Below are 27204 nucleotides of genomic sequence, written 5' to 3'. Positions count from 1 at the left end.
AAGAAACATAGGAAAGATGCAAGTTATTCCTGGGAGAGGTTCTTCTGTTTTTGGGAACAGTGAGAGGGTGGCTGTGTTGAGGCAGGAAAATGGCTGATGAAAGATCTCCTTCCCAAGGTCCTGCTCAGCCCACAGGAGGCAGCATGAAGCCCAGTCAGTGATGAAGTATACTACATCTCATGAAGACCACTTGGATTACTGCAGGTATGCATCTCCAGCCTAGATAACTCGCTATAAAAGCAATGTTCAAAAATAAAACCACATCTTACAGACCAATATGGTTTGAAATTTCTTTTTTTCCTTTATCAGCCTGAGAAGCTGCAGTGGACAGGCAGGAGACTCTCTTAGCAGAGGCACATCTGTTGTCCTTGTCATCTTGCTGCTCAAGAGAAAGTGGCCAGAATGCTGTGAATCACTGGGGTTGTGGGTGCCAGCAGCTGGGACCAGCGGGGAGGCTCTGGTTCCCAAGGTGGTAGTGGGATCTTGTCTTGGGAAAGGTGCCTGGTTATCCCAACCATGGAAGCCAGGAGAAGCTGACATTAAGGATACCTGCTTGGCCACAGCCTTGACGCCAGAACTTGAGTAAATGCTTTGTGAAAAAGACAGGGTAAAAACAACTTACTTTGTCTCAACGGGAAATCCATGTAGAAAACATCAAAGTTGGCAAATTTCTCAGAACTTGCTATTTCTTTCAGGACATTGGAAAGTTGTAACGCTCTCTGCAAAAATCGAAAGATTTAATGACCGTTCATTGCTATTCATGCTGCTTTGCATGGATTCAGCTTTTGTCACTGATGTGTAGGCAGGAATTTGAAAGATAGTGTTGCCTTTTCATCTGGGGGAACGGAGGTCAAATGGGACTCTTCATCAGAACATGGACTTGCATGAGCACTACCAGCCTTTGGGCTACTCAGTTCATCCTCACAGGCTTCACTGAGGCTTCAGCTGATTTTGTAAATTTATTACAGCATATGCTTATTTCACTGGAGACCTCTTTTAGTAGTGTCTCTACACTTCTATAAGTTTCTAAATTTCTCGGTTTTGGAGCCCAGTAGTTTTCATTCCCCCCAAAGAAACGCAAAACTTTTCTACAAGAGAAATGTCCTCTTTTCCTATTATCCTTGCCACTACTAAGCTGGAGGTAGATAATGCTTATCTATGCAGACCAAATTCCACCCTTACTTTCAGAAGAGTAAATTACCACCATTGAGCGTCTGCCTAACGGATACATTCAGTGTAATTTCTGCAGCCATAATAGAGATCAGGATCTCCTAAATATTTAAATTGTTCAGTTTGGATAATAACATAGACAATTAGTTTCAGATGGGGGCTCAGAATGATTAATTCATACCCTGCAGACATATGTGTTGTTCATGGACAGAAGTTACATGTACTCTATATTCTGTATTGTTGGTATGAACATATAAGCTGCAGTACTGCAAAGGTTTAGGAATGTGCTTAATGGCCTTCTCCGAAGTCAAGAGGGACAGGGCATAAAATGAAATACATATGTAAGCTTTGGTGAAATAACAGTCATATTATGTTGTTTAGTGAATGCAAACATTAATACAACCCATACACTGAGATGACACCTTTGGTAATGTTTGGTTACTGGCTCCTTTTACATGGCTGCAGGGGATTGCTGGGATTAAAAATCAGCTTGTACCATAAGACAAATAAGTGGCTGTTATTATGTGTCATTCACTTCTGCAGCCAGATTTTTAGCGCGAGTTTTAAGACATCTCTGTTCTGTCTGTTCCCATTCCTGCACTGAGCCTGGATGCTCCCTGGTCACACCATCTGGTGACTAAGTCCACAGAAATGTGTCTGAGGCAGATTAGCACAAATCCCAAATGAAAACAGGGTAAGGCTCTTCTCTCAGGACCTGATCTCATAGCCAGAAAAATCTTCGCAGCTGGCTTCTCACACCAACAGCTCAGTTGATTCAAAATCCTTTCCTTTCTTATCAGAAACATTTTTCCTCTTAAAGAACATGAACCTGAACAGTTTTGTCTTGGAGAGATCGCATCCCTTGAGCATAAATTTGGGTAGCTGAGAGATTGTAACAGGAATACCTTTACAAATCCCTTAATTTGAGCATGCTGCGTCCCAGAGCCTGAGAGGCATTTGAAAGGATAAGTGTGGATGTTTCCACATCTTCTCCTTGCCTTTGGAAGAAAAAAGCTATTCTGATGTCTTGCCTTTGAGGCACTTGGGCGTCTCTCCTCAGACACAGGGCGGAGTGTCTGAGCACTGGGGTTATGGGGCTGGGGTCAGCCCCACTGAGACTTACCTCTGAGGTGAGATTCCTGAGGGTCTCATTGGGGGTCAGCCAGCCACTGCAGGGGCTCACCTGGGCAGGCATGAGGAGAGGGGCTTTAGCAGAGGACCAAGATGAAAGAGGGGCTCCTAAGCTACAGCTGCAGACTTTACCTGGAGGCAGTCGAGGAAAGAGTAGAGTTGACTGTACGTGACATCCTTGTTCAGTTGTCCTGCAAAGCACAGAGAACAAAATATCATGTGCCTGATGGCCAAATGTGACTTCATTCTGCACCTTTGTGCATTCCCATGCCTTACACCCCTGGGTGGGAAGAGGCACCCCAAGAGCCCCTCCACACCCCCTGTCCCCAGGGTACCCTCCCACCCCCAGAGCTGGGGTGCAATAGAGGTGGCAGCATCAAGGCATCCTTCCTGCTGAGGTGTCCATGTCCCCACAGTGTGCAGAGCCCCACACCTGCTTCTCCCACATCCCTCTCCTGCCTTGCATAGGTGATTTGTCTCATGTGTGGGGTTAGTCATCACAGCCTATGCCAGCCTCCAAAGTGCATGACTGATATTTTCCCATTAACCTGTCTCTCACCCACCAAAGAAATGCAGGGTTTGCAAAGCTGAAGGGTGCCTGTGTACACTCTGAATTTTGCATTTACTTCGCCGAGGTTGGTCTTAAAAGGGAGAAACAATTTTGCTGTCATGGAGGGAAGTGAATATGCTTGTGTATGTGAGGAAATTCAAGCACCAAGTCAAACACCAAGCTAACATTCCCTAAAACACACTGTGCTATGCAATAGTCTGGCTTGCTGAGGAAATTATCCATTTGCTCAATCTTTTTGCTTCTTTGGTAACTACAACTAAGATGGGAATTCAATGGCCACATTTTTTTTGTTAGCTGTATTATTGTCTGTAGTACACTGATCATCCCGTCAGGCTTTGATACTTTTGCAGCACTGAAATGTGAATTCCTTATTGTTATTCTTTGGAACTGCAAAGTATAATCTCTCCCAAGTGAAATGGGCTTCTCAGGTTGCTTTGCAGTGGCTCCCTGATACGGGCGTGTTTCCTGCCTGCCACGCTGCTGCCCGTCACCCAGCAGCAGTTCCAGGTGCCCAGGAAGCAAAAGGTGGGGAGATCAAAGATTTAGGAACACTTCTGGCTATTTGGATGTTCCAGATTCCTGTAGCTTGAAGCATCAGGCCCTGGGATGGGCTGTTGTGGGGATCAGGGATTTGGCAGAAAGACAGACTGATGTCTGGTCAGGGCTGACTGGCAGCCGAATGGGGAAACCTGCTCACAGCCTGTTGGAGAATGTGCCAGAAGTGATCCCTCACTGCAAAACGTGTTGCTTAGGATTAATTGGGTCCCTCCAAGGCAAATCAGCCCCTATGAAAATTTTCCAACTGGTCCTATAGTTAATCACTCCTCATTTGGCTACGTGCTGTCTGTGATAATTAGATAACTAGTTAGAGGAGCTGTCGCTGTGATAAACATGCACTCAAGGGAAGGAATGGGTTTATGTGACTAAAAATTAATTACAATAGGTTTCCCCTGCCCTGAAAGGGGTAAGATTTTTTTTTCTTTGTATTTTCCTTTTTTTTTTTAATACTAGTATAGTGGTTATGAGAGAAAAATATAGAAATAGAAATGGGAAAGATGTAGGCCCATTGGTAATTACTAGGAAACCTTGGGGAAACCACAGCACAGCTGCAAGCTGTCTTACCCTGTTGTTGCCAAAATCATCTGAAGTTGTAATCTACCATTTTAATTATGTGATTTAGCTTCTCTCTCTGTTTGCTGGTGAGAACTACTATGACAACTTCCTGCTTGTCAGATGCAAAAAATTTTCTTTTACTCAAATACAAGTAGCTACATGCTTTTGCTCTAGAAAGCCAAGGAGTGAGTGGTCTGTTAATGGTCAGAGGTACTGTGTCATTCACACCCTGAGATTACAGGCTCCTCCAAATCTCTGAAAAGAATGCCCCAAAGCACTTTACACTCTGAGGGAATGTCCCAAAACATGCCTGCACACAGTATGAGGTTTCAATCATCACATATAGGTAGTGTAGGAGGTTCCAGGCACTCAGCGCTGGCAGAAAGTTTATTTCTCTAATATAAAAAAAGTCTTTTGCAACCCTCTGACTTAATCTTCTGCCTTGGTCCACATCCAGTTTTACCTCAACATCCACCAGTCAGTGAGTGTGAACCAAATGCCCGTCTCCACTTGTAACAGTAATCAGGATGAAGTGCAGGCAGGCTGGCCACAATTTTGGGCCAAGACTGAGGTAGAACAGCTTGTTTACACCACCACAATATGTGTTGAGCCTAGTTTGGAGCTGGGTATGGGTATGGTTGGTGGAGGAAGTGGGCAGAATAGGGGTCTAACCTGTCCTGCACTGGGGATGGTAAGAGCTGTTGTTCCTACTTCTGCAGTACAGCCAATATCTGCTTCATATTTCTCAGATCTCCTCCACTCTGTCAGGTTTTCTTAAAATCATCAATAGATTCATGGATTTTTCAGGGAGAGAAGGCAACATGAACATGCAGATAACCAGGAGGACCCCACAACACCTCAAATTTACCTAGAGGGTGGTATCTGTCGTGCAGGTTATCCCAGAGGAAGCGACCATCTACCAAGCCTGTTAAAATCACATGGCTGCCGTTTGGAAGATGAGAGTCCAGGTACCGCAGAGCTTTCACCACATTGGAGAGCATTTCTTTGGGTGTGGTCATGTGGGCCAGCGTGTCACGTTCCCTAAAGAAGAGGATGCCAATAGGACATTGTGTCAGGAATACTGTGGCCCCAAAAGGGCACCTGAAACAGTGTCATTTTCTGTGTTTGCTGCTCTTCCACATTAAGTCAGCTGAATAAAACATTAGAAAAACACTGTGATGTCTCTCACTTGTCATTGCCAAAATCAGACATGATATAAAAACCTCCCTGTCTCAGTGCACCCCATCTCTGTGCTAAAAACAGACAAATGAATCCCTTTTTTATAGAGTGAGCTCCTGTTGTGGGTTAACCCCAGTAGGCAGCTAAACATCACACAGCAGCTCACCTGCTTTCCTTTCTCCCCAGTGAGACAGGGGAAGAAGAGAGAGTGAAAGCAAGAAAGCTTGGGTGTCAAGGTAAAAAAAACAGACCAAAGCAGTTATTGTTCAATAAGTGAGGAAGAAGTGGAAGAAAAGAGGAAGCAAGCAAAGAAGTGATGCAAAAACAATCCCTCATCACAGCTGGGTGAAAGCAGGACTTCTTTCCCCATGGGTTCCTGTGCATATCTTACCTTCAACATGTTCTTTGATTATACAAGGTAGGAATATCTGAGGTAGCTTTGTCTCTCACATGTCCTATACCTCTTACTATAGCTCTCCAGAAGGGCAGGAGAGGGGTCTGGACAAATGTGGGAGCCTGAAGAGAGGTAATACCTAAGATTAAAATAATCTGTTGGGGTACAGGAGCTGTGTCAGTGTTCCACATGGAGTGAATGCCCACATTTTGTGACTCATTGTCAGGCGTGAACCTCTTCAAGCCAGATTCCCCAGCTCAGGTTTATCCTTCCCCTCTTGTATTTAGCTGTAAATGCTGGAGGAGCGTGGGGGGAAATTAAATCCTAAAGTTGAAGCACATTTCAATTTATATAAGAAAAACAAACAAGCAAAACCACCCCAGGCTGCCTGGAGAACACTGCTCTGGTTATGTTATTATAGCAACCACTTTATTACAGAAACAGCGTTCACGCACCCTCCCGCCTGAGAGCTATTGCTGTGCTCTTGTGATGCACGTGTCTGTAACAGGGGCTGACAGCAAGGGGGATCACAGCCCTGAGAAGGGTGTCCCATCCCATCAAGAGAGGATCCATCCACCTTGGGAAGCAGGGTCTTGTGACAGTTCTCATTCCGTCTTGGTGGTGCGGCTCATCTGGGCAAGGTGCTCAGAGAGAAAGGTCAAGAAGGAAGACAGGGAATGTTCTTCCAAGCAAGAAGGCTGTACTGATGATCATCCTTGTTGTTTTAGTGGTTCCCACATTTTGTCCTCTTACTTGTGCTCTTTGCTTGTAGAAAACAATCACCTTAGCGGCCAGAAGGCTCCATCCAAGTCCTTTCCTTAGGAAAGCCCTTTCATATCTTTCTTGGCTTCCCAGGGGTAAGAGAAGGGGAAACTTGATGCTTGCAGTGCTGAGCAAGCTGCTGGTGAACTGGATCAGATTCCTTGTCAGTGAACACCATAGAAGCAGGAGCTTTCCAAGGCATTGTTGTTCTGTTTTGAGGCATTCAAAATGTTTGGATTCAAGTGGGGGAGTGAGTGCTGAGTCCTGTGTGGGAGAACTATGTTCCCTTAGAAGGATTTGGGATTCTTCAGTGAGCTGCATTTTGCACACAAAATAATAACTAGGTAAGTTTCCTGGGCCCAGAAATTTATCTTAATGCAGTATGTGCTGCTGAAGTGTTTGAGACTTTCTAGCAGGGAGAACTGAAAAACAGCCTTGGAATTCAGGTTTATGCTTGTGACAGCCACCAAATCAAGCTACTTTTGAGATAAGACTGTGGATTTGCTCTGAAACTACTTCATTTTGCCTACAGGTGTTGCAAAACTTGATTTCAAAATACTGGTCTGATGTAAGGCCTTTATCAGAAGTAAACATGTCAGCATCAGCCAAAATTAATCTGACATTCATATTTCCACTTTCTCTTCTCATAAATTGTTGAAGTCATGCAGATATGTCAGTGTATTTCTTCACATTTCCTTTCTGTGCCAGGCTATGAAGTTAAATCCGAATGAGAAGAAAGCAACCTTGCACGCACGTTTGATTTTGGCGTTGCCATAAGGACTCCAAGGTGCCTGCGTGAGCACAGGGCCTGTTGTGGTACCTCATTACCCTGGGCTCTATGTGATGCCTTGAGAGGCTGACCTGGAGCAAAGACTAGACAGAGGTAAAAAACAAAGTAGGGATTTCTTAAAAGGCCTTTAAGGGTACACCTTGGGCAGTACAAGAGCCTGGCCAGGGCTACACCCAAGGTGGACCCAAAATGGACAACCAGTCATGAGGTTTCACACTTTTATAAGTCTTGGTCCATTTGCATATTGGGGTTAATTGTCCAATTACAGCTTCAGGTAATGAAGTCCCAACCTCCTTGTTTGCTCTCATCAGTCCACCATTGTTTACACCTTTTGGGCCTGAAGCTTGTAGCATTTGTCCTCGGTCTGAAGCTGGAAAAGGATTTGTTTTGCCTACCTACCCTGTGAAGAGAGCTTACTAACACTTAATATGAAGCTCAGAGCTACACACCAAGGCAGCACAAAATCTGAAAAATATGAAAGCTAAAACTTAAGGCGTCAGCTGCACAGGGCTGGTATGCCCAGGGCATGAGGGCTAGAGGTGTTGCCTGCTCACCCACTATTTTTAGGGTCGGCGGGTGCAGCAGCTCTTTGGGGCTGATAGCCGTACAATAATGGGGCATTATGCTCTTGCTGGCACTGGTGTCACTTCATACAAGGTCCTTTCACTTATGGCATCTGCAACAAACAGAAATGTTTGTTGCAGATGCCACAAGTGCAGATCTGTGAAGGAGAGGCTGGAGAAATGCTGCCATACCTGAAATGCAACTAATATTTGCAATCACTGTACAGCATTTGAAACTTCTGCTCATTATTTTCTTGTCTGTTTTTTTTCTGTTGTTCTAGGTCTCTGTGTCCCATATTTACACCTCAGTGGGCTGAAGAGATACCATTGCCATCTGTCTTTATTTTTCTAATCCCCTTGTTTGGACACCACGGTGTGGAGACTACCGGGAATGTGTAACACAGGCTGCCAATTTCATTATCTTTTCCCTCTACAAACATTCAGGTTACTCATTGCCCCACCCTTCACATGGGATGAGATACCTGCATTTCAACAATGCTTTGGGAAGAGCTCTGTCTCCAGTATGCTCAGCACACTGCCCCCTTTTGAAACCAAAGTACAGGATAAGGCCAGGAAGGCTGTATTACTGCAGTTTAGCGCTGTCCTTGAAGAGGTTTTTATTTGCCAAGCCCTAGGTTTGAAGTCAAGCCCATCAGATGCTCTGCATCCTCTGTATCCTCTGTAGGTACATCAGAGCCAGGGCAACTACACAGTAACTGGACATTAAAAAAAAGGTCTCTCTCCACTGTCCATCCCCCTCAATGGAAACTGCATGATGCTACAGAAGCTGTGGCATCTTCCCTTGCAGGAGTCACAGGGATCACTACAGCCTAATAGGCTCTTTTGATGCCACGAATGTTTTGGAAGAAAACAGACAGAAAACAGCAGTGAGAATTTGAGCAGACAAAAGTGTCTCTGCCACATAGTGAATGCTGGGATAAAATGGCATCAGAGTTTCAAGCAAGCATTAAATACTGTTCTGGAAGGTTTTGGAGTATACAAATGGGTGAGGCAAGGTCAAAACGGTTTAAATTTCTGGAAAATTTCTTTTTACTTCAGACAAGTAGAAAGCAATGTTAGAGACAGGGTAAGCAAAAGGAATGGCCTGCAGAACAAGGAATAAAACAAATGAAAAAGAGGTGCTTTTAGCAAAGGCAGTGACACAGCAGAATTGAAATGTGTGCACAATAGAGCCTGGGCCAAGCCTGTGAGAAGACACCTTGAAAGTCTCCATGGCAGGAGCCATGGACTTCAGCAAAGATGGAATTTTTATTTTTTGTGGAGGGAGAAGTAGGATTTTTTTCATCCTGGTAATGGATGCAATGATATCTCCATAAGCTTCCCAGTAAAGGGATCCGCAGGACAGTCTTGTCAGCCAGTATTGGGAAGCCTGTGACTGCTTTTCCCTCTCAGTCAGAGCATGATAGCATAGCTTTTGAGGATTTGTGCATCTTTCCCCCAACAGGAGGAGGGTGCTGAGGGCAGATTTGGCAGTTCTGGGCAGGGGTGCAGAGAGAGCACGGGCACCAGAGGATGAAGGTTTCATGGGAGGTGATTTCTGCATGCTGCCTGCATGTGGTTAGGGTGAGGGTCATGCCAGGAAAGGGCCTAAAAGGTGCCCCTGTGGCCCCACTTCTGCCACAGCTGAGGGCTCCCAGGCTCTGCAGTGTCAAGGAAAGGCCTGCCTGGCCTTTGGACAGCCTCATGTGGAGCACAACACCTGGCAAACAAAGTTTCAACACATGAACTGCCTGTTAAGCAGTTTAAGGACACCAAACCTTGGCCATTTTATGGCCCCATCTGACAGCCTGCATATACCTCCCACTTCATTATACAATCTGCAGGTGAGAATCTTCAAAACCTTTGGAAGGAAACTTAGCTGCTGCTGAGCATGCAGCATTTATTCAAGTGAGTGCTTTGAAAATCTCTGTATAAGTAAGATTGATTTCTTCCATATACAAGAAAAGCTGAGGATTGACCATGGTGAAAGTAATGTTGCACTAGCAATAGCACTTGGATCTCCTGCAAAACCAAAACTGCAGTATGGATATGCTGTGTGTTGGCCTGCTTGCAAGGTGTTTTCTACCTCCCCACTACCAGGAGGAAGGGGAGCATCCAGCTAGTGACCTCTTGGTGTCTCTGTGAGCATTGCTAATGGGTAATACCAGAACTATTGGTTTTGAAAGCTTCAGTTCATTCTCCTGCAGAGCTTATGACGTGAGTAAAGCCAGAAAGACAAAACACCTCATCAGAAGAACACAGCAAAGAGTGCAGGCAGCAGAGGCAGCATGAAAACGGACCTCAACAGGGGATCATGTTGTCAGTCCTCAGAGATGATGAACCAGTCATGCTCTCCCTCCTGAGAGGAGGTGGCACACTGGGTAAGATGGATATACATACTTTTAAAAACTGTTTTTCCCCCTCCTGTTGTTATTATTCATTTCCTCTGTTAAGTTAGAAATAATCACTTCAGTCATAGCATTGGTCATTTTTTGACTGGCTTATAAAAGAAAGAAATAAAGAAAGAAATGCAAGCTCCAAATGAGGGCTGGTAGGTGCCTATGACAAATACAGGTAAGGAAATAACAAGTTTTTTCAGCAGAAAATTAAGAAGGACCAGTAGCAAAGAAAAATGCTATAATGGAGAAGCACAAAATGGTGAGACAAACGTCCAGGCAGTCAGCACTCTAAAGAAGTCAAATTTATGCTACTATAAATGTTTATTTAGTTTAGACCTTACCCGTTGCAGACATCATTCCCAATTGTAGCATAGATAACTATGGCTGGATTGTCCAACAGCTGGTTTCTGGCCAAACTAAAAGATAAATATGGAGCTATGTTAACAGGGAAATACATTCTCAGAGCCTGAATCACATACCATGCTTGTGTGAGATCACATTTGGAAGTATCCTCGTTGGATATGGCCAATACCCATATGACTGTTCTCCTACGTTTGGGAGAGGGGGTTTGTTATTGTTGTTGTTTTGTTTGGTTGGTTTTTGTTTGGTTGTGGTTTTGTTTGTTTGTTTGTTTGTTTTGGTGTTTGGGGGTTTTTCCACTCTAGTTTTATATTTTAGTAAAGTGACTTAAATGAAGTTTTTTTCAATTCTCCCTTTCCCTGCTCATGGACTTGTCTTTTTCACTGTTTTTCCAGGTGGCTTTCTATTTTCTTTGTGTTATTCAGAAGCCAAATCAAATAGTTTCACTTTGGGGCAAAGACATGAATCAAGATGGGAATCAGAGATGGGAGAGGAAGACTAGGTTTGGCTGACAACTAAATCAATGTATAGAATTTAACTCAAGATCAGATCAGGATGCAGTTTGAAGCTCTGTGCTAGAGGGCAGGGATTCATTTTTTCTGAAGGAGAGAAAAATAAATCCTTTAGGACACAAACTGTATCAGTGTCAAGCAAACTAAATCAAACCCAGCTGACCCAAAACCTACCCAAATTCATCTGAAAAGGAGAGTTGCAGCCTCTCACTACCCAGTGACTGTTCAGCTATATCCATATAGAAATAACAGTGGACCTGCCCATGTCTATCTACATTGCTACACACAATTGAGGGGACCCAACACACAGATTTATGGAAAAGCTTAGTCTCTTCCCTAAAATCACTGGAAATGCTCCACTGGTTTAACAGAGCCAAGTTCAAGGCTCTGGAGATGGTGATATCCACACTTAAACCCAGTTATTCTTCTGTTTTTTAATGTTTATATTAGAAAAGAAACAGTCAGCATTTCAGAGCACACTGGTCAAGGGAAGCTGTGCTTTTTAGAACACTCATGGATATTATAATCCTCACAGTGCTTTCCTTGTTTCTGTCAAAGTGGTAGAACTCCATCAGTGCTCCTGTATCTTGAGTTAGCCCTTGAATCCCATTAAACACTCACCTTTTTATTAAGGAGAGGAGGTTTCCTGAAGAGCCACCTGATCACACATAGGGGGAACAAGAGAGTACAACATTAGAGTGACAAAAAACACTGAATGCAAAACTAAACTTCATTGCCTATTTCCAAGAATGCAGAATCACTAAAAGTAAAAATGGAGCAACAATTCATCTCTGTAACCTTTTTAGGTGTTGGCACTAAAAAGTAAAGCTACATCCAGGGACCTGCTGCTTTTTTATCTGAGTTGCACACTTCAGCCTGTAGAAAAATCAAATACTTTTAAGTGCAGGGTTGTTTGGATCTGGCTTTTAATCCAGATCTGGCAGCTTCTTCCCATCTGTTCAACATAGTAGTCTCCTGTAAACCAGCCAACCTGACTTGTCAACAGTTGATCTATTTTAACTTGCCCTATAAATTGCAAATGGAACTGTTCTCACTCTTCTGAGAGAGTTAGTGTCTCACAGCTATACCATATTGGGACTGGTTCAGGTCCTAAACATAGGCACCAAGTGCCATTTTTGACATCTCAGAGTATCCAAGACACCTGCAGCAGGGCTGGCAGTTACATCAGAAGATGTGTGAGAGACTGTGCACTTCTGGAGAGGCAGCTGGAGGTGAGAAAGATACCATAAAGCACCTCAAATAGCTGGAGACACCAGTGTTTGGGCTCCTGCACTGCTCTCCCCACAAGTGTCAGACTTAGAAAAAGCAGTATTAGGCCAGCTGCACTCCTCCCAAGAGGCTCTGCATTTGAATAGCATTTCACCCAAAGTGGATGAAAATCTTTCTTTCCTCCTTGAGGAAAGGAGCTTGCCACACCCAAACATCTGTGAGTATCTGTAATATTTCATTTATGTTTTGAATGAGAAAAGCATTCCCATTAAGTAAAGTTTTTATGCATTGAATTTATTAGCAGGTTTTTAAAGGCTATGCATATTCATCCCAACCATCCCCAGAACACAAATCAAATTCTATCACTTGCAGGACAAGAGGGATAGCAAACAAGAAGCCAAAAAAGACTATGCTTTGGTCAAGATGAAACTAGGTCTGTGATTGCAAGAACCTCACCTCATAGCAACCTACAGAAACATAAACTCTAGAGAAGCATATCCTACAGGTAGTACTTGCTCTTATTTGGCAGTATTTTCACTCTCTCCTGTTTTTTCATTCCTTCTCCTCTTGTATTATCCTCCTCCTATTCTCAGCTCAGCTCTTCCCTGGTGTCTCTCTTCTCTTTTCTGCATTGTGCTTCTGAAGCTTGCTTTGAGGAGTAAATCCTGTCCTCCCTGCAGCTCTTGAGGGGAAACTTGTGGACAGAACATCATTAAATCCCTGCTGGATTGGTATGGGGGAAGAGATCTAAGAGATAAACCCCTAAGGCAGCAAAAATACACTTTGCATTTTAATAGTGATGCCTTTGTTATTATCACTCACAATGATGCCAGCCACATATATCAAGGAATCCTTTTATGTTTTAAATAATCCAGTTCTTCTAAGTGAATGTACCAATCTGCTGCTTCTCTCCTGGGGGTTGCTGATCCATTCAAAAATCCAGCCCTTCTATTGAAAAGTTCTTTTCAGCAGGGTAAGAGCCCCACAAAAACCTTAGAAACTATGTCTTGGAACAGACCTACCAACAGTTTGGGTTTTTTCAGTTTAATAGCCCTTCTTTCAGTTAGAGCTGAACACCCTCTGTTTAAGCCATTCTGTCACAAGACTCCCTGGACTGTGGCTGCAGTTTCAGCATAAATAAACTAGTGGGACCTCTAGAAATTAAAATGTATTTACAAAAAAAGCAATAAGCTGTTCTTGGGTATGTATTACCTCCACAAGCATAGGTAGCTATAAGCAGCTCTGTGGAAAGCATTAGCACAGTTACAAATCAAAACATCAAGAGAATGAATGGGTTTTTAGAAAACAGTTTTCATGGGTAAATTGAGTCTTCAAGGAAGCTTTTGTGATACAGTATGCAATGTGTGATGAAAACATTTGAGAGAGAAAAGGAGACAAAGCAGAACTGTTACCCTCACACTGTTGAATGTCCTGGAATCTACCCCTGGATCTTTTCTGCCCCCTCTCTCTCTGTTGCTCATGCATCTTCAGATGCATGTTCTGAGGAGAGCAGTGGGGGAATGTCCCTTTGTGCTGGGTCTGACACAGTGCTGGTGCGTTTGTAGGGGAGCTGGACAGGAACATTGTTCTTGGTGCCTGGCTTGGCTTGCCACCCCTGGGCTCCAGCTCTTGGCTGCCTATCTCCTCCACCAGATCAGCATCCTTTCCTTGCACACACCTGGGGCTGTGAAACATCATTTTCAGAGGAAGGTTTAATTTGTCCTGGATGGGGTTAGGTCAGGCTGGTATCCAGCTGTTTGCTTTATTGACACTGAGGGTGGCTTTTAAAATCCTGCCATTCGGGGAAACTGTTACACCAAATGAGGCAATAAAAGTGAACCTTTACAATGTAGTGTCAGTGCCATGATTTAGAGAAGATATCCTGAGATTCTGCTTTTGCTGGTAATTTTCCCTTTTTTAAATTCACTTCTTAATTTTCTGCAGTCTTTTGCCCTGACACAGGTTCACCTCTTTTTTTATATCCTGCAGGTGTCTGTAAGTGGAAAGGGGATATGTGCATAGAAAAACGAATGATGAACACAGTGAGAGATTATAAAAAATCTACGAGGGAATTGGGAAAAGGAAGCACATGAAGTACCACTCCCATTAACGTAAAAAGTGCAGAACAAGATAATTAGGGTATCAGGTGCTGAGACAAACTGGATATAAATGAGAAAAACCATTGGCCCATGCAATTTTTAAGGTGAAATGCCCACCTGAGCCTAGAAGTGATCCCTGCATCACTATGCCTGTCTGTGCAACCTCTTCTGCCTGCTAAGATCACAGACTCACAGAATCACAGAGTTTTTAGGGATGAAAGGGGCTTCTGAAGATCATCTGGTCCAACCCCCCTGCCAAGGCAGGGTCACCTGGAGCAGGTTACTCAGGAACACACCCAGGTGGGGTTGGAATGGCTCCAGAGAAGGAGACTCCACACCCTCCCTGGGCAGCCTGTTCAGTGCTCTGCCACCCTCAGTGTAAAGAAGTTCCTCCTCGTGTTGAGGTGAAACTTCTTGAATTTTATCTTATGGCCATTGCTCCTCATCCTGCTGCTGGGCACCACAAAAAAGACTCCAGCATTTTCCTCTTGGCACCTGCATTAGATATATTTATATGTATCTGTTTGTTGGAGGTGGAGGGCTGGGGCAGATCCTTTTGGATCATGATTTTTTTTCAGTAAATTCCAACCATTTAATAAGTTTCTAAGTAGTTCTAGAGGCAGCAGGGCTCCTCGTTTGTAGCCAGCATGAATCATCTGCTGGAAAGGAAGAACATCCCATATAGCGAAATTTTCCCAAGCTTCTGCAGCCAGTTTTCTGAAGCATGAAAATTAATTAAATACAATAGAAACAAAAAGGCATAATCACAGCATAATCAAGTGTCTTTTAAACCTGCTGTTAGGGACATCAGCTAATCAAAGACACAAAAGCTAGCATCATAAACCTCAATTTGTAAGGAAGATCACTGTCACCCCTTCAGACAACCCCTCTGAAAACCCAGGATTTCTTGTTTGCCTTCATTCCTCTGGTTTAATGTTTTCACTCTGTGATAGTAACTTTTTTGTTTTTAAATTTTCCATCCATACAGATGTAAGATTAATGAAAACCCATGTTCTTGTACCAGAGCTATCCTTCAGTTTAAACTATTCTTCCCTCACTGTGCTGTTTATGCCTCGGAGGAACTCAAAATTGTAATACCTTTTAATTAATGCTTTGCTCAAATGTCAACATGTCGTATCATCCCTTCAGAAGTCTCTATTGCCCTAATCCTCCCCAAAACCTTGCCCTGTATCCCCATCAGGGTCAGTCCTCCCCAGGTAAACTGAGTCTGAGGTTTTATCAGGACTTGTATGAGGAAGGACTGTCTCCCTGTCTCTAGAGAAAATGCCATGCATGATGCATCTTGCAACCTTCTTACTCTCTTTTCCTCTTCTACTCTGCACTCTTGATGGATTCTTGGTTTCTTCTTTGCCGTCCAATGGCACTGCCCTTGCACCACCTCTGGCTGATGGGCCACTAGTTTACAGAGAAGTCTCACCATTACTTCTGTCGTGCATGTTTTGTACAATGATATTTGCTGCAATTCCTGCCACTGCTCTTCCCAAGCTCATCTAAATGATTCCTGTGTGAGGATGTGTCCCACTCCAGGATGGTCAATCCTTTGCAGTTTAGCATCATTCTCAGAAGCCATCCAGCATGGACCTTGGTCTTTGCTCTAAGGTCACCACTCCAGATGTTGAGCAGCATTAGCCTCAGGAGAGGTGCAGGAGGGACACGGCTTTGCTCACAAACCCACTGTTCTTCCCTGCTTAGCTGCTTCTCTACCTACTTCTTATTTATTGTATTAATCTTCCTCTTCTTCACTGCACACTGGGGTACCATGCAAGACACTTTCCTTAATTCTAGGTAGATCAGGTCTGCTGCATATTTATACGCATATTATATACATATATATATATTTAATAGAAAGATGATGCAAAAAATATGCATGAATCAAAATCCAACAGTGTTAAGTTTTGTCCTGTCTTTGTTTTCTCAGTGTTAAGTTTTGTTTATGTCTTTGATTATTTATTAAAAATCTGTTCTGAGAGCCTTTTAAGGTGCCAGCACCACTGGGTTAAGTAAGTGCTGAGTTAAGCAGGTGCAGTTCTTTATTTTTCCATGAGAAATGCATGCAACTGAGAAGGAGTTTCTCTTTGTTCCTGACAGATGTTCATTAATGCAGTATCAATTATCAGCACTAGAATTGTTAATAATAATAATAATAATAATAATAATAATAATAATAATAATAATAATAATAATAATAATAATAGTTTTTTAAAGTTAACATACCATTTTGGGAAATGTTCTGCAAGTCTCTGTGATTACAGCGATTTCTCTTGCGTAAACGTAGATACAGAGAGTCTGTCCACCCTCTGAAATAAATTGAGAAAATGCAAACTGCTAAAGTCATATGATAACGATGAAAATATAGCTGATATTAAAAATGAAGTATGTTCTTGTCTCTAAAAACTCAGTACCCCAGTTATGTATATGCTTCTATTTCACCATCTCTCTTTTTTGTGGTCATAGATTTTTTTAATCTTGAACAGGGTGGCCTAAAATAAAGCAAAGGTATCTGCTCAGAAACTATAAATAGATGAAGAGTTTCTTTGATATTGTTCCATCCAGGAACAATGCTTTTATCCTGGTCCTTCAGATAAGGTGTTTATAAACCTTTTTGTTATACATCATATATCAAAACAATTTTGTTGGTTGTTCACAAATAGACTTTTCAATTGCTTGTTATGGAATAGTAAATAAAAGAGAAGAAATATTGGCAGGGCAATCATTTCCCAACATCATAAATCTTGGACAGATTAATCTGTAAACAGGTTATGCTTGACTGTTATAAGTTCTCTCCTTTATTTTGCACTGTTGAGAAAAATGAAAAAACAAAACCAAAACCAAACCAAAACAAAAAAACCCCACCAAAACAAAAACCCAAATGAAAAGGATAACAGCCCAAAGGGTGATGAGAAGATGAAGCTCCCAGCCATGAGTACACAGTCATTTCTAGCTGGGCTGCAGCTGTTTCTTTGGTTTGTTTTTTTTTTTTTTTCTTTCAGAAGTGGAAGAGATTAAAAACTGAACATTGGACCCAGGGTCAGTTATCACTGACAACTTCAGGGGCAGTTCTAAGCTCTGATCACTTGTGAGCTTCAGATTCTTTGGAGTCCAGACAAGTACAGAGAGGCAGAGCACTGTAAGTGATTTTTTAAACATCAATTTTGCTACGGCTCTGATAGAGAGGGCTGCATATTTCTGTTGGCTTGTCAAGTGCTAAACTGCCTTACAGCAGATACTGTGCGAATGTAGATGAGGCTGAGAGCCTGGATTTTGCACAGGGAGAAAAAAGGAAACAAAAAGTCCAAGTATACAGTGCAACAGATATTTTTCCTGGAAAAAAATGTTATCCTGTCAGCTTTTAAATTCTGCTGGTAGAAAGCCTCTTCAGGCTTGACCCATGCTTAGTCTGGCATTCAGCTGTATTCCTGGCCTATCCTAGACATTAAAAAAAAGAAATTATCTGAAACAGGTCAGACTAGGCACTGGTTGATGATTGTATCCTACAGCTCTTGCAGGATTCAAAGGCCTCTTAAGGCTGGCCAGAGTGATGATTAATAAAAAGTTGGGGTTTTTTTGTTGTTGTTGTTTGTTTTTCTTTTTTTTTCCTTTTTTTAACTTCACAGTTACAACTGCAGGCATTTTCAAGGTGTTTTGTGTTTGGATTTTATTTTCCTTCCCTTCTGGCAGAGACTTACTTTTTTTCATCTATCCCTGCAACCTCCCCCATCCACATGAGCCAAACTAACACAGCAAATTAGGTCACAGACTTTTTCAAATTCTCCTTTTGCTATTTCTCACTAAATGTGTTAAAAAAAAAAAAAGTGAGAGGGGGAGAAGAAAGCTTTCCCCCTAATAGGGAACACTATAAAACAACCATGAGGATACCCTTTATTCCACTGTTTCAGCAGCAAAAAGTAAATATGAGGGAGAGAGGGATATTTAAAAGACCAAAAACATAAGAAAAGAGAAAGGCTGATTTTTGTTACTTTCAGCAATGCTCTTCTTCCCCTGAATCTTGTAAAAAACCTAGTTGATCTTTTATTTCTTTGAGGATTTTCTCCTTCTAAATTACAGTTTGACTGGTTCTAAAACCTACCTTGAATTTCAGGAAGACTTGCTTATATATTTAAAATATATTTTAAAAACCCTGGATCCAGGGTTGATCTTGGTTTTAGAAAGAGCAGATGCAGAGCTGAATAGTGTTTTTCTCTTTCCTTTTAAGCACTGTGTTGTTTTCTTCCCTTCCTGTTCTCTGAGAGACCTGGAGACTTGCTATGACTTGGACACCCAGTCTGTTGGCTTACCCGATGGTGGAATTCAGAAATCCAGTGATCTCTGAGAACTGGGGCCAGTCCAGCTCATCACTGAAAGCCATGGGGAGATTAGCAAATGATTTCTGAAAGAGAAATTTTAAAATCAACCCAGTTCCACCCTCACAGGCATAAAATCCTCTTAGAAAATTTGAACACTTCTCTAGCCAGAGCATTATCCAAACAGCAGCAATTTTAACTACTGCTAGTAGTGGTAATTATGCATGCATATACTTAAAAAGTTGGTTTTTGTAAGACAGGCATATGAAGAGATGGAGGAAGGAGAAGCAGAAGAAATGTCTGAATTGCAGCTGTTGGTGCCCTTTTTTGATGCCAGAGTCCAAAACTCCTCCTTATGTGGGCACACACTGCAGGTGCAGCCCCCCCAAGGCAGCAGCTCCAGCATCCATTCTGCCCAAAGCTGTGTCAGCCTTGGGCACAGGAAGAGATGACAGGGTGATGTCCCCAGAGAACATGGCAAAGGCATAATGTCAAATTCTCTCAAAGCTCCCCTGGCCTCTACAGCAGGATGAGCTGAGAACACTCGATCCCCTGAAAACCTCTGCCTGGTCCTCACTAAGTTGTGGGGATGCCACTAAAGTAACAGAGTCAGAAAGGCCTCTGAGCATGGCAGGGACAAGGGAGAAGAACACATCATCTAACATAACTTCCCTGTGCAAAAGCGTGCATCCTTTACCCTCCTCTGTTTAGCTGATATTAGTCCCTAATGCTTTATTTTTACAGTGACCGCCCCTGTGAAAGCCTCTCTACAGATGCAAGACATGTTGCACATTCAAAACACACTGCCCTGCTCTTTGTTTTCTGAATGTCCAAAAAATCATGAAAGGTTAGGAAAATAGCCTTGATAAATTGTGCCACCTCAGAAGGACAGAACATGGAGTAAATTTCCAGCTTCTCCTGGTCTGGGGTATCTTGCAAAGACAAATGTATTAATCCAGTGTGCTCATAAAGAGGAAAAACTGCTGATGAAAAAGGTAATAACCAAAAGAAGGTCAAAACATAAAATCAGAGACCCTATAGCCTGGTTTAATCCATATAATTTATTAGCTTCATTTTCTCTTCGAGCAATTGTGGGGTTTCCTTAAGACCTCAGTGCTATAAACAACAAGCAGGCAGGTAATTCTTTATCCAGGAGGGTCAGAGTAACTGAAGAGCTAGAGCAGAGCTAAATCTTATGCTCCCCACCAAGTCCTAATTCCCAGAAAATTATTGTTTAGCTGAAGAGGAGCTATACTTGAGGATATGGGTTGAGTATATGTCTAAGGATTTTGACTGTAAGAGGGTAGAGGGAGATGCAGGGAAAAGGGAGGAAAGGAAAGTAAAGGGGGGGTTGTGGGGGACAGGAAATCCTGAAGCCATGCTCTGAGCAGTCTAATGCACAGCAGATGCCAGTTTAAAGCATGTAACAGCACATTTGACCCACTTACAGTACATCTGCATTAGTTACCAAGGTGAAAAGGTGCCTGTCTCAATTGTCTTTCAGTTTGTTCTCTCTTTCTCTCTCTCTCATACATATATGTGTCCTTTGTGTATGTGTACATACATATAAAAAGAAAAAATATTCCTTTTTTAAGGCTGCAGGAAAACTCCAAATTTGCCTTCTTCAAATCTGTTATTTTGTGAGCAAACAATCACTTAATCCAAAGGCACAGCTATGAGCAGAAATGGAGGGATACAGCATAGCTTGGCCATTTGCAATATTTTCCTCCTCTCATGTTTGCATTAGAGGTGACAGAAACAGTCACCTAGTACAGAAAACCCCCTGCAGATATGATCTCTTACAAGTGACACATATATTAGAGTATAAAAGAGATAAGAAATATTTAATACTTTTAAAAAAAATCATTTTAGGAACAATTCTCTCACTGTTTCCCATTGGCATTCCAAAACAATATCTTCATTGGACAAGTCCCAGTAATTTTTAACTGTTTGGTTTTTTTCCCCTGCAAACTTGGCTTAAATATGAATTTGCCAGAAACTAATTGAGCTGCAAATTGATTTGAAGAGGAACATTTGAGCACAAAATTATAGTTGCATTTGAAAACTGTATATACATTTAGCATTGACACTGTTCCAAGAAAGCACTCAAGGACCAGACTTTTGAAGATGTTTCAGGTCCAAAGGGTGAAGATGAGTAGTTAATGGAAAATTCAGAAGAATGCTGAACTTTAAACTCTTCATTGATGTAGTTTGGAAGGTACAGCCTAACAGGCTGTGTTGCTTAGTCTCAGATGCAAATGTGTCCCACTCTAGAGGTGCAACTATGTTGACTTTTAGCATAAAACTCTCTTGAGCACAGTCTTGTTTAAATACCATTCTCCAGACTATTCTGGCTGAGAAGCCTACTTCAGCCCACGTGCCAGATTTTAGCAGAGAATCGCTAGGAAATTATTCCAGGCTAGCTTCAAATGCTGTATTTTAGTCTCAAATGTTTTAGATGGGTCTCATTTCAGTGAACATCCTCCTCTCCTGGATGTGTCCTACCTTGAAGCATGGGGCAGCCCAAGCCATGGCTGATGCTAAATGCACACATGCCAAACTGTGCTTAAATGGAAGAAGGTTCAGGGCTGCTGTGGCAAGATTTTCAAAATCAGAATGCAAAAGGGCACTGGAAACCTAACACTCATACAAGCCTTTCAAAATGTCAGTCCTGGAAAATCTGAAATCATTGAGGAATGCCTTAATTTGAAGGAAAATTGGGTGTTTCTTTTCATTATGATTTTAATGCTGTTCAAATCATGGTGAGAGTGTTAAGTACCACAGACAACTTTATTATTCTAAGAATACAAATAAGCAGACCTTAAGCTCATGAGAAAAGCACAGCCTATCTTTCTAAAAAGCACAAACTGCATTTCTACTCTGTAAAGCTGCAAGGGACAGAGGTTTGAAATTAGCCAAATTATTACCTTATTTCCCACAAAATCCAATATCTTAATCATGACAATACTAGTTTGGAAAAACCTGCTTGCATCTCACTGGATGTAGAGGAATGCTAGATAATATTTTAAAAAGAATTTCACACATCAAACTCCTGTTTTTTTCTAGTGGTGCAAAAAAAGAAGTCAGTGGGATAAATGTTTGGGACATCCTCAATCCCCATTTAAAGAAATTATGAATTCTGCTAATAGGAAATAAATAATTTGAAACAATTACTTTAATGATACATGAGAACCCCTTGAGTTTGTGGGCAACTAGGTACCTATTGGACTATGGATAAACGTAGGATTTATTTTTCTCTTTATTCAATAGTAGAGATCCAACAGTTTTAAATTGCATCTTTCTAGAAAGGGTATTATTTCCATCACATTTATAAATATAGTGCTTTTACCTCAAAATAAAAATGTCTCTAAAATGAGATATGAAAGTTGCTTCTATTCCAGACATACAACAGAAAAATGCTGTAATTAGTAGCTATTTGGAAGTCAATTGTAAGCAGATGGACAGAGCAGCAGGAGCACAATATCCATCGCTAGACATACCAGTGTTTTCAGCACTAGCTTTCTGCAAAAAAACATCTACCTCAAAAAAACACTCAGTACTTCTGCTTTGCTAAACATTATAAAGTGTGTGTCCACTGCATTACACTTCATTTTTAGCGTCCAAATTTTCAGGTTAAAGGGATGAACATTCAATTCAATTCTTGCTGAAACTCTGAAAAGTCTGTCAAACCCAAGAGCTATTGATAACCAGAAAGCCAAAATAAAGTTGACTCAAGCTCTTCTTAGAGATGTATAATTCTCTTTGTGTAAAGTACCTGTGACTTCCCCCACACAGGAAAGAGTGGTAGTTTTCTTGTTGTCTTGTTTGATTGTTTGTTTCAACTGTAGAAATAGCAAGCCTGAGCTGCAATTTTGAAAGATGTTTCCACCACATAATGGGTATTTTCCACACTGAGTAATGTCTCCATGTGCTCTTTGTGGGAAGAGCATACTCTGAGAAGGATGCTAACTGTGTATGTGACTGGCTCCGAGGTAAAGGCTTTGGAAACAGCACTGGAAAACAAGAATGCCCCCTCTGATAGCATGCCAGAGGACTTGAGATGGGAAAAATGAATGATGCAACTGGATGCATCCCATACAACATGAGACATACAACGGAAGCATGTCCCCCTGTACCAGACTTCACTGGGGGTTATGACCCTTACAGGGCAAAGGTAAGAGGGCAGTAAATTCCTCATTAGACCAGAAAACCCAAAATCCAATGTATAGCATCTTTTGAACAATGCTCTTCAAGTCAATGGCATGGACATAGGAATTCCAAAGATGTGCAGCCCAAACACCCGTCTTGCCACCCCTGTGTTGAATATCCAGCTACCCAAACAACATCCTGAGTGAATTTCTCATTCACATTTTATTTTTTCCTTACTCATCATAGTCTCTCCTTTGCAAGGTAGACTACATGCAGCAAAATCTGGGAAAACAACCATTCTGCAGAGCCTCTTAATGAAATAGCATCTCCCCTGCAAAATTATTTCCGAACCTAATTAGCTTTAAAACTAGAATTAACATCTGCCACTGATGTGGTGCTGATTAGCAATGGGCTCACAGCATTATTACCAAGTGTAAATGTTACTTTACACTTGTATATGTAAACACTTGCACACGTAAGCACATAAAAGGATAGAAATAAGAAATATGTGAAATGCAGAAAGCATATAAAATTAATATGTAAAATATAGAAAAACATTAAAGTAATAAAAGAATACACTGAGCAAATCTGAAATAAAACCTACACAACTTTTTCCTGTACATATGATAAAAAAATCTGGACAGGGCAGGGGTGAGGAAGTGCTATTTGAAATTCCATGTAGAGGTTGAATTTCTATTGAAATGGAAATTAAAGCTTTGAACTTACCCTAGTACTGACTGTGGATAAAACCATTTGACAAACTAATATTTTTATCTGTCTTATCAGAAATTCTGGCAGAATCCAAGTGTCTTGAGTTAGCACAAAGGAACAACAGGTACGCAAAGCTGATGCCTTATCCTCTCCTCTCCGAAGCCTAACTTCAAATTCTTGCTGTGGTCCCAGATTAAAGATGTTTCCTGTAAGATTAGGGCATAGACTCTCTGCACTCTCTCTGGTCACAAAACCATTGGATGTGGTTCAAAATTCTCCTTGATGGAAGCCTTGAACTGAAGACTCATCGAAGCCAGTTAATTTGTTAATTAAGCCTAGAGATGAAGGATATTTGCCTGTGGCATTTAATACAAAACAAGAGACAACAGTATTGCACCTTCACAACCCCAAGGCAGTTAAATTGCTGCTGTTGACATTCTCCACAGAGAAAGCAAGACACAGAGGACAAGGAGAAGGAAGAGGCAGTGATAAAGACTGAATTAGTTCAGAAATGGTATTGCTACTGCTTTTGTGCTCAGGTGACAACTTTCGAACTCATGGTGAGCCAGCTCCAAATTAAATAACTTTTTACTTTTGCTAGAGTTTCATCAAAGATAATAGTTTTTATACAGCTGAGATCTCTGCATGTCTGCATTAATATTTAACTGATGTATTTTTGCCAGGTTGGTAGGAAAGCTTGGCAATAGTCCTAGAAAAAAACATGTTGTTTCCTATCCCAAACCTCACATATATTTTTTGGGCCTTACACAAAGTGCACCAGTTCCCTCCCCATGCAAGCTGCTCTACACTCATCAGGCAGTAACAAAGAGCCTCCAAAACTCACTTTTGTAATCTGCACTCCAGCTCCCAACCTTGGAGCTTGTGCCTTGGTAAGCTATTAGCAGACCTTGACCCACCCAGCTGGTGGATCAGCAAGCCTCAAGCAAGAGAAATTCTTTCTAAATCTTCATTACAGTGATAATAAAATGCTGGCATAGTCTAAAACTGGTCTTGCCTACATGGCTCTACTACCAGTGTTACTGTCAGAATCATCATCACCATCAGTATTATGATCATCCTTATTAGATGAGATAATCTCAATTATCATTAGTGCTAATTTATTATGTTCCTCATCAGCTCTGTCATCAGTGTCATTCGTCTAATTGTTGCTCATAAGCATTTAACAAAGAAAAACAACAGCTAATCTGCAACATTTAAATCAGCTCTGGGAGCAAAAGTGTTAAAAAGCCCATGAAATTCTCAGACCTCCCACAGCACTGCAACTAATAACAGTCTGGAAAAAGAAGTGTTCTCCAGAAAATGTCTGTAACCTTATTCTAGAGACACCAGTGGATGAGTAGAAGGTGTTCATCATGAAAGGTGGGCAATGATGATCTATCTGCTCACCCCTGTGCAACAGACTCTTGTGCAGAGGAGGACAAGGTACAATCCTCCCTGACTGGGGAATGACAGCACTTCAGGATAGGAAACAACAGTGAAGGTCGGGAACATATCATTGATGCATGTTTATCTCCACCCCATAATTGCAGTTTGCCGGAAGGATCTTCTCCTCTCAATTATTTCATTACATGCCAGTGAACTGCAAGAGGCTCAGTGTAGTTCACAGTCAGGTGCATTTTGTTGCTTTTTGAAAGTAGGAAATGCTGGGGTACCACCCAAGGATAGACATCAATGTGGCAGTGATATTTTATGGTCACAGGAACTCTTCCCTTGAGGACAAATCTATTAGAAATACTTGGATGACCCTCAAACACCTGTGAAAGCATTTGTTCAACAGTCCTCAAAAAACAGAACGCTGGAGTTATGAGACCTATTTCACATATGCCACAGGATGAGGGAAAACAATCCAGGGCACGTCATTTCAAAGCCAGATTCCTAAAGCAGAAATTCCCTGGCTGTCAGCAGGGTCACTTCTGCAAACCCTCTCACAGCAAGGAGCCATCCCGACCAGCCGGCTAATGGCAAGTCTGATCCCACAGGCAGCATGGGTCTCCTTGAGCTGCAGGCATATGTGTGGAAAGCCAGATGTCCTGGTTTGTGTCTCTGGCACAGCACCGGGACACTGCAGCCAATCTCTTCCCTGACCCAATTGCACAGATGTCGGAGGAGCGGCAGTAGCTCGAGGCTTTTTTATCTTCATAGGAGCAGATGCGGGAGGGGGCTGATACACGTGAGACCATAACTACAAATCTCAGAGCAGTGAAGCATTTTGCACTTGTTTCCCCTTGGCAGCCTGCAGCACAGCAGAGAAAGCAAATGGCAATCAGTGGTTTTGGGGAGCTGAACGCGACTGCTCACCGCTGACATCTGCGTGACGGTCATCCACTCGGGAGGGATGTGGAAGTGAGCACCGGCCGAGTCTCCCAAGAGCACAACCCCTTTCGAGCCTGCACCTGAGGAATGCATTTTGTCAGTCACATGGGCAGAGGCAGCAAACTGAGAGTGCTTAAAGAGGAGCAGCAGCAGCAGCTGATGGAGTCACAGGGCTGCTGACCACACCGCTCTTCGCGTGGCTTAGACGTTCAGACGCTGCAATAGGATTTTCACTCCATCTGCAGCAGAAAATGCCCAACAGGCACTTGCCAACAAGCCTAGAGAAACAACTGGGGACTGGGCATGAAAAACAGGGGGAGGTCTTGCTAATCGGAAAAGAATCCTGGATGTATTCAAATTGTGTGCTATTTCAGCAGAGGTTCTGCTGCACAGACAGTGTTTATTTTTACTATCCATAGATCATGCATTAAAAAGTACTTAAACATTTAGGGAAATCGGATTACTCAGAAAATTGCTCAAAGCTCCTTATAACAGATCTGGGTGGTGGATGTGCTACTTGTATGAGTGTTTCTGCTAGAACAATCTGTCTGGTTTATAATTAATGTCGCTTAACATTTGTAGATTAGCCTTTCATCTAAAAATGTTGAGGGGCCTTGCCAGGCAATGGTTCATCCCCAGGACACTGCTTTCAGTGTAAGGTGAGGTGAGTGGCAACTGCAGTCACTGCTGGTTTGTGAGGCCTTTATTTGTGCAACGTGGACACACAGGCACCCAACCACATCATGGTCAAGGAGCTCAGCTGATGCCACCACTTCACCCCTTTAAGGCCTTCTCTGGAAAAAAATGTATGTATTTATGGCAAAGAGGTAAAACTCGACAAATGCAAATGTTAGGCTGCTTCCCTAAATCTCAAAGGGGCCATTATTCTGGGTTAGTCTTCAGGCACCAGAGAAGATGCAGATGTAACATCTTAGTTTGCTGCTGTCCCTGATCTATGTATTCAACTTCATTACTGAGCTAACTTTTAACAGGAAATTATCAGCAGGCTGTGTTTCTCAAGTTTCATCTTTACCCATTGTCAAGATTTAACAAAACTCAATAATCTTGCTTTTCTCATGATGTTATAAAGCCTGTTGTCTTTCCCTTGCCTTGTGAATATGCAAATATTGAAATAGTTATAAAATAATTATTAAGACACATGCTTTCTTGTATTGACTCTAGTGATTTACCTTTGCAGAATTTCTCCTCATAGGGAATTCCATCTTTCGGATCCACACCCTGTTGGAGAAGAGAAAGGGTAGATAACAGTATCTATCTAGCACCTGAAGAGTGGCAGTGAAAAACAGAAGCTGAGAATTTAGTTATTCTTGAATGTTTGCCTGCAGGAGGCACTGCATCATAATAATGATGTTTTCCATTACATTACCTTAATAAGTACATGTACATTTAAATTA

The 27204-nt window shown here is 42.0% G+C and overlaps 1 protein-coding gene across 2 annotated transcripts in view; it reads right to left on the bottom strand.

Moving 5' to 3' along the window:
• The window catches only part of AOAH (acyloxyacyl hydrolase), a 73254-nt gene that overhangs the window by 9075 nt on the left and 36975 nt on the right, over positions 1-27204 (bottom strand). For both annotated transcript variants that reach the window (XM_063406560.1, XM_063406571.1), the window contains 10 exons: positions 26980-27028; positions 25775-25869; positions 18590-18681; positions 16509-16591; positions 11566-11602; positions 10414-10488; positions 4854-5026; positions 2434-2492; positions 2294-2353; positions 623-719 (listed from right to left, as the gene is read on the bottom strand). In XM_063406560.1, the coding sequence (XP_063262630.1) occupies positions 623-719; positions 2294-2353; positions 2434-2492; positions 4854-5026; positions 10414-10488; positions 11566-11602; positions 16509-16591; positions 18590-18681; positions 25775-25869; positions 26980-27028 (820 nt within the window). The remainder of the gene's footprint in view (positions 1-622; positions 720-2293; positions 2354-2433; positions 2493-4853; positions 5027-10413; positions 10489-11565; positions 11603-16508; positions 16592-18589; positions 18682-25774; positions 25870-26979; positions 27029-27204) is intronic.

Source organism: Prinia subflava, chromosome 1 (assembly GCF_021018805.1).
Source record: "Prinia subflava isolate CZ2003 ecotype Zambia chromosome 1, Cam_Psub_1.2, whole genome shotgun sequence".
Classification (NCBI taxonomy): Eukaryota; Metazoa; Chordata; class Aves; order Passeriformes; family Cisticolidae; genus Prinia; species Prinia subflava.
The sequence above is the reverse complement of the archived record's forward strand: the minus strand, read 5'-3'. Positions and strand labels throughout refer to the sequence as shown.